The following is a 12,369-nucleotide window of genomic DNA, read 5'->3' on the forward strand; positions in this document are numbered from 1 at the left end:
CAAAAGGCGATTGTCTGGAGTCTCCAAAGCTGAGGAATGGATCTTTTAGCTGTCTAGAGGCAGCATACCCAGCCAGCCACTGGGAGTAAACATTTTCTGTGTTAGGCATAGCTGTAGCAGGCAGGTCAAACTCTTTCTCAAGTTTAATGCGTTTTGAGAAAGGGCTCAGAGAGCTGGGGCTACCCAAGAGCAGCTTTTTTGATAAACCTCCAGAGGCAGATTCACCAGGCGAGCATCCCCTGCCATTAACAGTGCCATCGTCAATGCGATCTGATTCTCCAGCTACTGAGTCTTCATCACAAGTGTCTCTGTGTACCTCAGATTCAGGCAGGTGCCCTCGTTTATGTTTCTCTCCGAGGACCTGGTGAAAAGCCTCACTGAAGTGCTGCATGGAACTCAAGACCATCCCCTGCATGACGTCTGGCATAGAACGGTTCTCCTCACCAACCCTGGAGTTGTTTTCATGGTGACGAGCTGCTTCTAGATTAATGCCAAAGCCATAGTCTGGCCTTTCATTTTCAGTTAAGTCCTCCTCCTCTTCCTCTTCTTCCTCTTCCTCTTCCTCCTCGTCCTCTTCTTCTTCCTCATCTCCATTTTCTGGAATCATATTGGGGTCATTTTCACTCTTAAACTTGGCCACGACAGATTTGAGAGCACTACTTGCGCTGCCGACGAGATCACTGGTTCCAGGCTCTGGGGAGCTGGCTGTGGAGAGCCCGTCATCTGACTTGACAGTCATGGGGGATGACTTGTGCATGTGTGTTTTCATGTGACGCTTTAGCTTGCTGGCCTGAGTGCATGCATGGTCACAGAGGCTGCACTTGTAGGGTTTTTCTCCAGTGTGGCTTCTACGGTGTACTACTAAATTACTCTGAAACTTGAATGTTTTCCCACAAAATTCACAAGACTTGGATTTTATTGGAGGCTGGGAAGGAGGAGGGGCTGACTGAAGAGGAGGAAGGGGCGGTGTTGCCAGAAATGGTGGCTTGCTGCCTGGCTGGAATGGCTGCAGTAACCTTTGCATAGGGCTGGGCCGGCTTGGTGACAATGGTGGACTGGAGGTGTTTCCAGCTAACTCTCTAAGTCTCCTGGAGAAATCCATAGCTGGTGGCTCCATAGCCATGGGGTTCAGTCGCAGCACCCTGTCGAAGGCACTAGGGTGATGGGTTGCAAGAGCCATTTCTTCTGCACCCAGACGTTCTATGCGATGTGGATCCAAATGATGTCTGGGGGGAGGGCTAAACAAAGGAGGTGTGGGTGGAAAACGCCCTTCTCCAAGACCTGAAGCCTCTCTTGATACTGACCCAGGTATTCTTAGCAAGTTAAAAGGATTATTGTCTGCAATATGAATTCCATGGAGTGGTGGCTGTGAAGGACATTCTGCACCTAGTCCTGATGGGATACCAACCCGCGGTGTCAGGGGACTTCCATGCTCGCTTTCTAAGTAGATTCTTAATCCGTGAGTATTCTGTGCGTGTTGCAAGAGAAACCATGCACTGTTGAAAGGCTGTTTACAAGTTGTACACGTGTAGCTGCTGGGCTCATCTTTACCTGCAAAATAATACAACAGCAGCATAAATGTTTAATCACTGAACTGCTTATCAATGATTGATGGTTGTTGCTTTTTTTCTTTCTAATCTTTTTTTCCCCAACATTAAATCTAAACTGGAGAAACAGAAATCTAACTAAGAGTAGTTATGGGGGAGGGGATTTTGCACATTTAACCATATCAAATCTGAACTGATTTCCTGCCTGTTTTCTTTCCCTAACAAACAGAAGAGTATGTGATCAGATAACAGTGTTAAAGATCCATCAAAAAGATGATTCAGTAAATTCATTCTACTTATGGCTCCACAGATACCTTGATCTTACTTCACTAATATTTAAAATGAAAAAAAAATTAAAAATAATTTGATGAAAGGTATAATGCAAAAACAGACACATTGGTTCAAAGAAGCAGCCCAAAGTGCAACGATAGCTAAGGAAGATGAGAAATGTTAGATTATCATCCTCCTCATTATTCTGAGACTAACAATATGTAGAAAATTAGACAACATCTCATGCCCTTAGCAGAGCGTCAGCTTCAAGTTGGAAAAAAAAAAGAAAAAGGAAAAAAAAAAGATGAAGACACAGAAAGATGCAGTTCAGCTAGTCAAATATCTGGGCAGTAGCCAAGAGGCCTGGATGCACACCGTGTTGGAGTCACATTATTTCTCTAGTCCTGAAAAGAATTTGAGGATGGTAAGCAGCACTGTGGCAAGTAGCTAACTATCTCTAATTCGTGATAATTTATTTTCAGCAATAACCTGGACATTATAAAAGAGCAACTGACTAATAAATAACTAAACAAAAAGCTAACTAATAATGGCACAAGAAAGCAGCCACAACAAAATATATTGCAAAACAAGGAAAATGAATGACTTCTGGAGGGGGTTAGGCAAGAGATCATATGCAATCTGGAGGAGACAAGTGTATTTTTATTGAATGCTGTAATTTTAAGAATAATCCAGTTTCGCCAGAGTAAGTATTTTTCACTGAAAACTATTGGTAAATTGAAATTAGAACAAAGATGAGAACAAAAATTAATGTTCAGTCCAACCTGACAGTTCTCATAGAGTTGCTAGCTAGTGATTTAAAAACAAAAGCTCTTGAGGTCTGCTCCGGAACAAAAATATAACGGTCTTCAAAAACAAGCCAGGCTTACAATGGTAGTTGACTGCATAATGTACTCCTGGTCTGACCTGTAATTTACTTGACGATGCATTTATAATCTCACTCAATATAACCCACTCGTGGTTAAAACCTCTTTACAAAATTAGATGGTAGATGCCTAAATTAGGTTTCAAACAGTTGCCTAATGTGGAGGAAGAGGGAGGGAGGACAGAAAAGATTTGGAAAGAAAATTTTGACATTAGTATCATTTTATAAGCAACCTTCTTGTTTTCCTCCTCACTTCAAAGAAGAAAAAGAAAAGGCTTTATAAGAATATTTTCATTATATAATATATTGAATAATGATTTGTGAATATGAGAGACAGGCAGCCTATAGTTCTGGCTATAGTGACCCATAGCCGTTTTTTCCTGGTGCCTTCAGGTTCTTCTATTATTATACATTTAGTCTGACAATCTGAATTGGATGAGTAAGAAGAGATTCAACCACTGATAGCAGGCATTTAACACTTTAGTCACTTAAAAAGCCCTTGGAATAATATTTAACATTTCATTCTTCAATTGAAGCCAGCATTTGAATAAAATGCACTGCGGTGTTTAGCGTGTGCCGTGAATACAGGCACAGATAAATATTTAAATCTGCTGGAAATAGAACAAAATTCAATTGGACTTTCATATTCCTGTGCTCATGAAGACTTAAATGTGAAAATTTCATTTATTTTGCTGTCATAAAGTGGAAATTTTTAACAATATACCACAAACTACATGATCAGGCTACAGTATGCTAACAATACAATGCTACCCCTGCTTCTCTATTTTATATATTAGGTCAGAGAAAATGGCATTTTATCTTATAATAAGGATACAACATACAGTTTTCACTATCACATTTTAGTATTCCCATCAACTAGATATTCTAGATCATAAGGGCAGCTAGTGTAATCATAATGTCAATGAGAAGGGCTGTTACGACTGAGACTAAAGATTACATGGAAAAAGCTGCTTTGAAACTGGTAATTATTACCAGTCCACTAATAGCAAATGATGCATTACAGTTTCACCATATAATCTGTATTTCACTCAGCAGCTACCAGTGCAGTATATTATATTATAGTGCTCACAAATTTTAAATTCCTAAAGTACAGTCATCAATAAATGTGTTACTTGCCATCATTTGCAAAATTACTTTGTTCATAACATCTTCGACTGTTATAAAGACTAGAATTGATTTCCTGCATGGCAAAATTAGGGCTACATTGATTTACTGAAGTGTAAAATGTAATATTATTCTTCATTTGCTTTGAAGAAAAACAAGTTTTCAATTCAGCATTCATGTTTGGTAATCAGGATAATAATTTAAATTTAAAATAATGCTTATTTACATCACTTCTCTAACCTTAACCAATCTAACATTTTCAATGGAGCAATATAAAATGGGAAATAAGACAAAGCAGTGAAACAGCTAAAATCCACCAGTGATTTACCTCCTGCTTTGAAGAAAGAGTTTCTAATTTGTCTGTTAGTGCTTGATTAACAATGAAGGCTATTGACTGACCATATTACCACCAAGAGGTATGTTCCAGTCTGATACAGGCTTATCAAACTATACAAATTATGGCAATAATCCACATACTATCATTGAAGAAGTGAGAGTTGTATTTAAACCACCACATTCTGGGCACAAAAGTCCCTATTTTCCCACTCAGTCAGGATAAAGCTCCTGGTTTTGGACACTATGCTGCTCTCATTGAAGTCAATGACGAAACTCCCATTGACTTCAGTAGGAGTAGGAGCAGGCCTCCAATTTTACTCACGCCAAGCAGTACCTTACTTCACGTTAGACCCATTCATTTTAGTGGGATTAGTTGAAGGGCACGGTGCTACTCAGTCTTAATAAGGGTGACAGAATCAAGACCTAGAAGTAAAAATGTGAATAAACAAGTCAGGCCAAACCCTTGTTTTTGCACACCCCTGACAAGCCAGAACCATAAGTGGAATCAAGGAGGCCCCAATCCTCCACCTCCAAAACGTATGGGGTTCAGTTACACTACTAAAGGTCTCCACTCATTGAGATGCATTAGGGGTATCACAGGGTGGGACCAGGATTTTCTCAGTGCATACCCCACTGATACACCCAGACCCTATGCACCTCATGTCACTCCGATTATTGGTGATCCTGTTATAAACCTGGGTTTGGGGGTGTTGTGTGAGTGCTCTTGGTCTGGCCAGGATACATGCACTAAACTATTACTCGGTGCCCATTCTCAGGCTAAATCTGAAGAGTGATGGATTATGGCTGAATTTGTTTCCAGTTACTCGCTGTTCTGACATCCTCATGCAGAGCTCATGGTCACTAGAGGGACAAAATGACAGATTAAACATAAATGAAGCCCATATCCAACCCAGCCAAAGCACACCAAACAAATCAAAGGACGCTGCACAACAAATCAAACTGCTCCAGGCATGCTTGGATTTCTGCCTTGCCACTATTGCAGTACCCTGGCAGACCTCAATATGCTCTAGCAGCACCTCCCACTAACCCTACCTCAACAGAAAGATTATTGGACCAGAAGACTGATGGTCCATGGGCCAAGACATGGCCTGGATCTTCACATTAATGGGTCCCACTATAGTCCACCCTGTTAGGATCACTAGAGACACCATGAAATCCCACATACAGGTGAGAAGTTAGCCTAGGAAGGGAAAGATAGACAGGATATGGACATGAGTAAAGGCAGCCGTTTGAGGGTATGTGATCATAAAACACAGAATCATTGAATCATAGGACTGGAAGGGACCTCGAGAGGTCATCTAGTCCAGTCCCCTGCACTCATGGCAGGACTAAGTATTATCTAGACCATTCCTGACAGGTATTTGTCTAACCTGCTCTTAAAAATCTCCAACAGGGAGAGGAGGAACATGAGAGGAGGAAACTGGATAGTTTCCCACAAAGCCCGGGGGCTGGTTCAAACACTGCATTGTGAGTGTGATACATGATGTTATCCCATGCAAAGCAGTACTGCAATTACATCTTGCAGCATTGTACTGATTCGGATGAGATCGGCAGAAATACCCCCATTTTTCTGTCATATTGGATAGTCTAGAGAGAGAGCACCACCAAACGCACCTTGGACTAAAGCAGGGCTTGAGCCCAATCTTCAGTGTGGAAGGATTAATGTATTAACCCACTGCTAACCCAGACAAGCTTTCAGGAGAACTTGTGAAACTGAAACAAGAAACCTTCGTCATTTCCTTCATGATTTTTTTAAAAATACACTCGTTTTGAATTCAGCTCTGGGGCAACGAACATGTATTCTGCAAAGACACTTTCAGAGGAGGAGCCGCTTCCATTACACCTTGTGCCATGGAGAAACCATGATCTCCAGCCTAAGGGCTCCCAGAGCTCGGGACACTCTCCTGTGTGATCCAGGTCCCAGGGTGGAGTCTCAGGCACAGCAAACAGTGCTGATTGGAAACCCACACAACAGCTCAGAGAGCATTGGCTCAGCGGACTGAAGACAGCTGGGTTCCTCCTTGCCCTTACAAAGAAACAGAAGGAGGGAGAGAGAGAGAAGAGAAGCACTTCACTTTCACTCCACACTCTAACGGGATGAGGACAGAGAGGAGATACTGGGCCAGATTCTGGCTTATGCTATAGCTTCTCTGAGCTGTGCCCCTCCCGTCAGCCTTCCTGATGCAGAGGACATGTTAGGTGTGGGAGGGGGTGTGGCCAGATCATGCTGTTCTCCAGTGTTCCCTGGCCAGCAGAATGGCCCCGTGCAGGCCCTTACATGCCAACCTAAGTTAGAGTAGTTGATTGGCTGCTCTAACTCAAGCTGGTGGCCAAAGAGGCCCCAGCAGCTCCAGAAAGCACAAAGTTAGCAGGCTACCACCTTTTCCCCCTTACCCACTTTGCAGTTGCACCAAGCAGAACTCCGTCTCAGTGGAGGATCTAGCCCACTGTGGACAAGGGAGTTGCACAGAGTCACAAAAGGATTGTGGTAAGAGGCCTTGATATTGCATTGTGAGGTTTACAACAAACTGCTGTATCAGACATGACATGCTGCGCAGACGGAAACAGGACCATGCAGTGCCAGTACATTGCTCTGTGGCTTTGTGGCTGTCTGTGACACTGTTCATTGATGAAATAAACTCTTCTGTCCCACAACTAGGAGAATTACCGCATTGCAGGGATTCTACATAAAAAATAAACACAATGGGCTAAATTCAACCCTGGCCCAATAACATCACTGGCCCAATTTCTTTAGAAAAATATTAAATAAACATTTCACTTGAAGACAATCATCGATTTATTTTACATCTCATCCAGAGAATTATTAGCTACAGATCTTAAGAAACTGCATTGCACTTTTGTAGAACAGTATTTAGCATTTCTAAAATAATCGTTCCATCTCCCTAAAATAATAACAAAACTTTAGTCTTTAACCCTTCCCCCCAAATAAAGAGGTGATTTAACTGGGGAATGTGTGGGTGACAGATTTAAACTCCTGATGTGAAAAATGTTAACAAGTGAATGGAATGTATATTGGCATTTGAGTGCCTTTAAGGGCAGTCCACACATTTACTAAATAAGATATGAAGGCGCATCTGCTTTTAGCACTAAACAGAGCTTTTTTAAAAAGACATTTCTTCTTTGCTGTACTTGCAAATGTATTTAGTGGAGCAAATTCGAATGCTTTACACTGCTACGTGAGTCAAAGGAAGTTGACATCCAGAAGCACAATATAGTTGACTCTGAACCAGACCCATAGGCATGTCCACAGCCACCAGCAGTAGAGCCAGACAAGGTGCTGGGGAAGACGCCAGCTGGGAAGAGAAGCTGTCAGTTAAATGCCACTGCTGAAAAATACTTCATTTTGGAGCTAGGCATATGAATGCTTCCAGTGCCAAGTGAGTAATGGAATAATATGCATGTATATGTCAGTGGGCTTGGGAAGCGTGTCCTTCAATTCTTAAAAGTAAAAGCTAGATCCACAAAAGCTTATCACAGCACATACGTATCTCTGGGCATTCTACGAGCCATGACAATGAAATGGCAAATGCGGGGTCCTGTTGATGTGACTGGAGGTTCCGCATCCACAATGCGGAAGTTTATTTGTACAGGACCCCAAATTAAGGCACTAAACATGCGCACAATACATAACCTATGATAGGGCATCATATGGGCTGGCTACATTCTGTTCCAGACTACCCTATAGTAGAAGAAATACAGGCCTCAGTCCATCATCTGGCAGAGTTTTCACAAGCAAAAACACATAGGAGAATAGTAAAAGAGGAGGACCAGACTACATGCCTGTGGAGATTGCAAAGCATTCCCTTTACAGCCACCAACATTCCCCCTGGACAAATTCTGCTCCCAGTGAAGTCAATGGCAAATCAACTAGACTCCAGATGGACCAGGATTTGGAGCTCTATACTTCTGGGAGATGCTGAAAATGAATTGGTACAGCTAGGCCTGGCATTTCCACAATCCCAGTCGGAGAGCCATTTCTCTGTCTCCCAGTAACTCCCATCCTGAAAGGGGATGCACATGGAGGAAACCTCTGCAAGGATTCCCCTTCCCAGAGTTCTCTCCATTGGTGGGGCGGGTCTGCCCCTCTGAAGAAGATGCAGTGGTTCTAGCCCTCAAACCATTTGGGGCTCTGTGACTTCATGCTGATTCTGAGCGTTTGTCTACACCTGAAACACTACAGCTGCAGAGCTGCAGCAGCCAGCTGTAGCACTTCAATGTAGACACTACCTATGCCAATGGGAGGGGTTCTCCCATCCACCTCCCTCAGAAAACTCTTCCATCAATGTAGTGTGGATTTTTCACACCCTTGAGCAACATAACTGGGTTGACCTAACTTTTTAGTGTCGACCAGGCCATAGGCTCCAAAAGGAATAGCAGCTCTGCCCCATGTTCCACTGCAGCTGGTGTTGCCTGGGGTTCTTCAACCACTGAGACATGAAGGGGTATCCCACTGAGGGGAGAGCACAGAAACTATAACAGAGCCTGAATAACCTTTACAATGGCATTTGCTCTGGGTGCCAGGGGAGACAATGTGCATCCCCAACAGGACCTGCCTTCAGCCAACCCACCACTCCATGCACGAAGCCCCTGAGGAGTAAAGCATGTGGGTGCTGAAGAAACCTGGGGAGAGGTGAGATCCCCACAAGAATCTTGAAAAAATTATTCTTCTCCATCTCCCTCAGATGTGCTAAGAACCCAGTCCCAGTGGCACTTGTGCTCAGCACCTCTTAGGATAATGGCAGAAATCTGAAGTAGCACCAGAGACTCCAGACTCGCTCTACTTTTCCACTGGTGTAAATGAGATCGAATTAGGTCTGCAAAGATCATTTGGACACTTCCCAATTTCCCAGGTCTAAAGGTATGTAAAAGGGTGTCAAATTGCAGGCTTCAGTGAGGTAGTATATGCTGCTCTGTTGCTGTGGTTCGTTTGTGGGGATTATGAAAAGGAAAAAAAAATGTTTTGATCATGGATAAATATTATGAGCTCAATTTTCAAAACTAGGGTGTTTTTTGGGGCGAGGAGGACTCAATTTCTGGTGTCTAACTGGAGACACCTTGACAAGTTTTGATTTCCCAAAAGCAATGAATACCCACCAAATGAGGTCATTGCATATTTTCTACGAGCTTAGCAGTAAGAGCACATGAAAGTGTTGTCATTATAGCCCTCAGTGGTGGGGTATTCAGTGTAAAATATACCTTGTTCTCCTTATAAAATGTACACTTGCCTAGCAAAACTGGGGTTTATAGGAAAAGGTTCCTTTCTTTACAAGGTTACTTACTACAATAGCGTGTTGCTCTTGTAGGTTCCTGCATAGATCACATGTATCTTTTGTTATCAGACATGCAAAAAATAGAATGTTACTGAGACTTGAATATGTGAAAATTATAACAAATACTTTTCCACCCTCCTCCCCTCTTTACAAAAAATTGAGGGACAGTTTGAACTTAAACCAGAATTTCTTTATTCTGCTTTAATATCAAATGATTGCTTGCTTTTAGGCTGATAAATTTTGGATCATTACAGTATTTAAGAGGGTGGAGGGAAAACAGAGTTAATTGTTACCACTTGTACTTGATTCATCTCTTCTCCATCTGGCTTGTCAAATATCTTTTCCTTTGGAAATGCACGCTGCTGAAATCCCTCAACTAAAACTTTAGAACTGAAACGACTGGGACACAGGAAGCTAACAGAGACTGAAGAGAGATATGCTCAATCTGGGTATGTCTACTCTACGGCTGGGACCATGCCTCCTAGACATACACTAGCTCGCTAAAAGCAGCAGTGTGGACATTGCAGCACAGGCGGTGGCACAGGCTCGCTGCCTGAGTACAATCCTGCCTGCCCCTCTGGGACCAAGTTCAGGTAACCAGCCCATGCCACCACCCATACCGCAACATGCAAGCTGCTATTTTTAGCACGCTAGCTCTAGAGGAGGCATGCCCAGGCTGGAAGGCATGCTCCCAACAACAGTGTAGATGTACCCTCTGAGTCTTCTGCAACCTACTTCTGTTTGTAAGCACTGAGGGGAAAATACCCACTTTTCATAAGTCATCTTTTCCTAATAGTTAAGAGCATTGACTTAGACGAGGGAAACTGTAATTGTACAATGATTTTTTTTCCTTAGCTAACTGAATACTGATTTTTCTTTATGATTGAGCAGATTGCAAAAGACACATTATTATACTGGCCCATCATAAATGAATTATAAATAGCTGTGGGTTTTGGTGGTGGTGGTATGTTTTGTTTTGTTGGGGGTTTCGGGGGGCGAGGGGGTCATTTCTCTGTAACCTAGCATTTATAATTTCTGTATAGCACCGGTTTTTTTTGGCAGGAGGGCCTTTAGTAAATATTGGGTCTGATTCACTACTTTGTTATACCACTCTGACTCCATTGACTTCAACACTGGTGTAATGGAGCAGTGAATCATGCCTATTAATTATTATTATTATTATCATCATCATTGTCATCATCGTCATCATTAAATGTTAACGGAAAAACACAGGTAAGACACATGAGAAAATTATGCAACACCAGATCAGGATGAACAAGTACAGTTTCCAGTGTATATATTAAAAAAAAAAAACCCTATGAGAATCGGAAAGTAAAGTCCACTTGAAACTGATTATAAACAAAAGTGAAACTGAGCAGTAGAAATGATTGAAAAACAACAAACAATTTTGTGCTAAATGTCAAAATCTGAAAGTTGTTTCATTTTGTGGAAGTCAGCGTGGCCCCATGTTTTGTTTTTCATGAACTTTTCCATGACCTGTTTGATGCATATTTTATTGATGCCTTCAGCAAAATCTTTATTGAAATTTTTCGTTGTCCAAAACTCACTTCTTACTAGCAGCCAAGATTTTGTGAAATGAAAAATTTCTAAAATGATTGCAATAAAAATGTCAAGAAAGATATCACGAAAACATTTCAAAAAGCAAACTGAAATTGCTAATTTCAATAAATTTTTGCAAAATGTTTTGTTCTCCAAAAAAGCCATTTTTTTACACCAAAAAAATCTTTTTGTGCAAAAAGTTTTGACCAGCTTTACAGGTATTTTATTTTCATTGTCCAAACTGAAAAAGTACAAGCAGCATAAATGATAAAAAAGCAAGTAATGGTGGTAATTATCTTTCTATTTTAATATCTGGAAGGATGACTCAGCAGATAAGGATTATATATTTAAACAAAATATTACTTTTAAATTGATTATATCTCTTTATATTTCCTGATAACAGTATTACTTGGCCTTCTGTCATACAGAGCCTAAAGTATTACTATGCTGTTCTGTTCAGATTCTTCTGTCACGCCCATCACTATGGTATTTGAGTGCCTTTCACTTGTGCTGCAGAACAACTACTATGAATTCATTAGGAGGGAAAAACAGGCTTACAGGGCACAGGTGGGAAAGACTAAGCCTTTTATTCCTTCTCTGTGGAATAGGAACACAAAAGAGACAGGATGCTACTTGCAGAAGGGTGACTCCCTGAAGAATATCCAAACAGAGAATTCCAAACTCAATCCAATAAACACCCAAGCACCACGCTCAAGCAGCCACAAGTCTATTTTTCCGGACTCCCCTGCCTTTACCTTTGTCCAGGGAAAGCAGACTTCTGCCTATTTAAGGTGCAGCCCTTATGGCAAACCGACATCCTTTCAGCAGAGGAAGAGGCTGACAGCTTCCAAGTTAAAGGGGTGTGGCCATGCAGTAGTCCAGCTGCAGTTTGATAATGGTTTACTATTTAAAGTTAGACAACAGCAGCATTATCGGGAAGGTCAAAGGAAAACAGAACCTATCGCCTGCCATACATTTAAAGTCTAACAGCCTGGAAAGGAAAATGAGGGTTATTTGGAGCGAAAGTAAGAGTGGGGAGTGGGGCTAGGAAAAGGAACAAGGAATGGGTATGGTTCCTCTAATGCTACCTCTTCTTTCCAGAAAAACAACTACACAGCATCATCAGAGAGCAAAAGGGCAAGAGCTCCCTGGACCTCTAATTAAGGATAAATAATTCTCTTCTCAGCTCCGCAAGCACAAGGGCCGGATCCAAAGCCCACTGAAGTCAATGGGAAGACTTCCAGTCAGTGAGAACTGGAGTAAGCCCTACATCAGGAGTAACATCAGTGAAGTCAACAGAAAAACACTGGTGTAAAACTGGTGTGAGAGAAGAAGC

The 12,369-nt window shown here is 41.9% G+C and overlaps 1 protein-coding gene across 6 annotated transcripts in view; it reads right to left on the reverse strand.

Moving 5' to 3' along the window:
• BCL11A (BAF chromatin remodeling complex subunit BCL11A) overlaps positions 1-12,369 on the reverse strand; it is a 101,393-nt gene that overhangs the window by 12,071 nt on the left and 76,953 nt on the right. For 5 of the 6 annotated variants that reach the window (XM_030557834.1, XM_030557837.1, XM_030557832.1 and 2 more), the window contains one exon: positions 1-1,551. This exon is cut by the window's left edge. In XM_030557834.1, coding sequence (XP_030413694.1) covers positions 1-1,551 — 1,551 coding nt within the window. The remainder of the gene's footprint in view (positions 1,552-12,369) is intronic. The other variant, XM_030557836.1, reaches the window with a different exon arrangement.

This window comes from Gopherus evgoodei, chromosome 3 (genome assembly GCF_007399415.2).
Source record: "Gopherus evgoodei ecotype Sinaloan lineage chromosome 3, rGopEvg1_v1.p, whole genome shotgun sequence".
NCBI lineage: Eukaryota > Metazoa > Chordata > Testudines > Testudinidae > Gopherus > Gopherus evgoodei.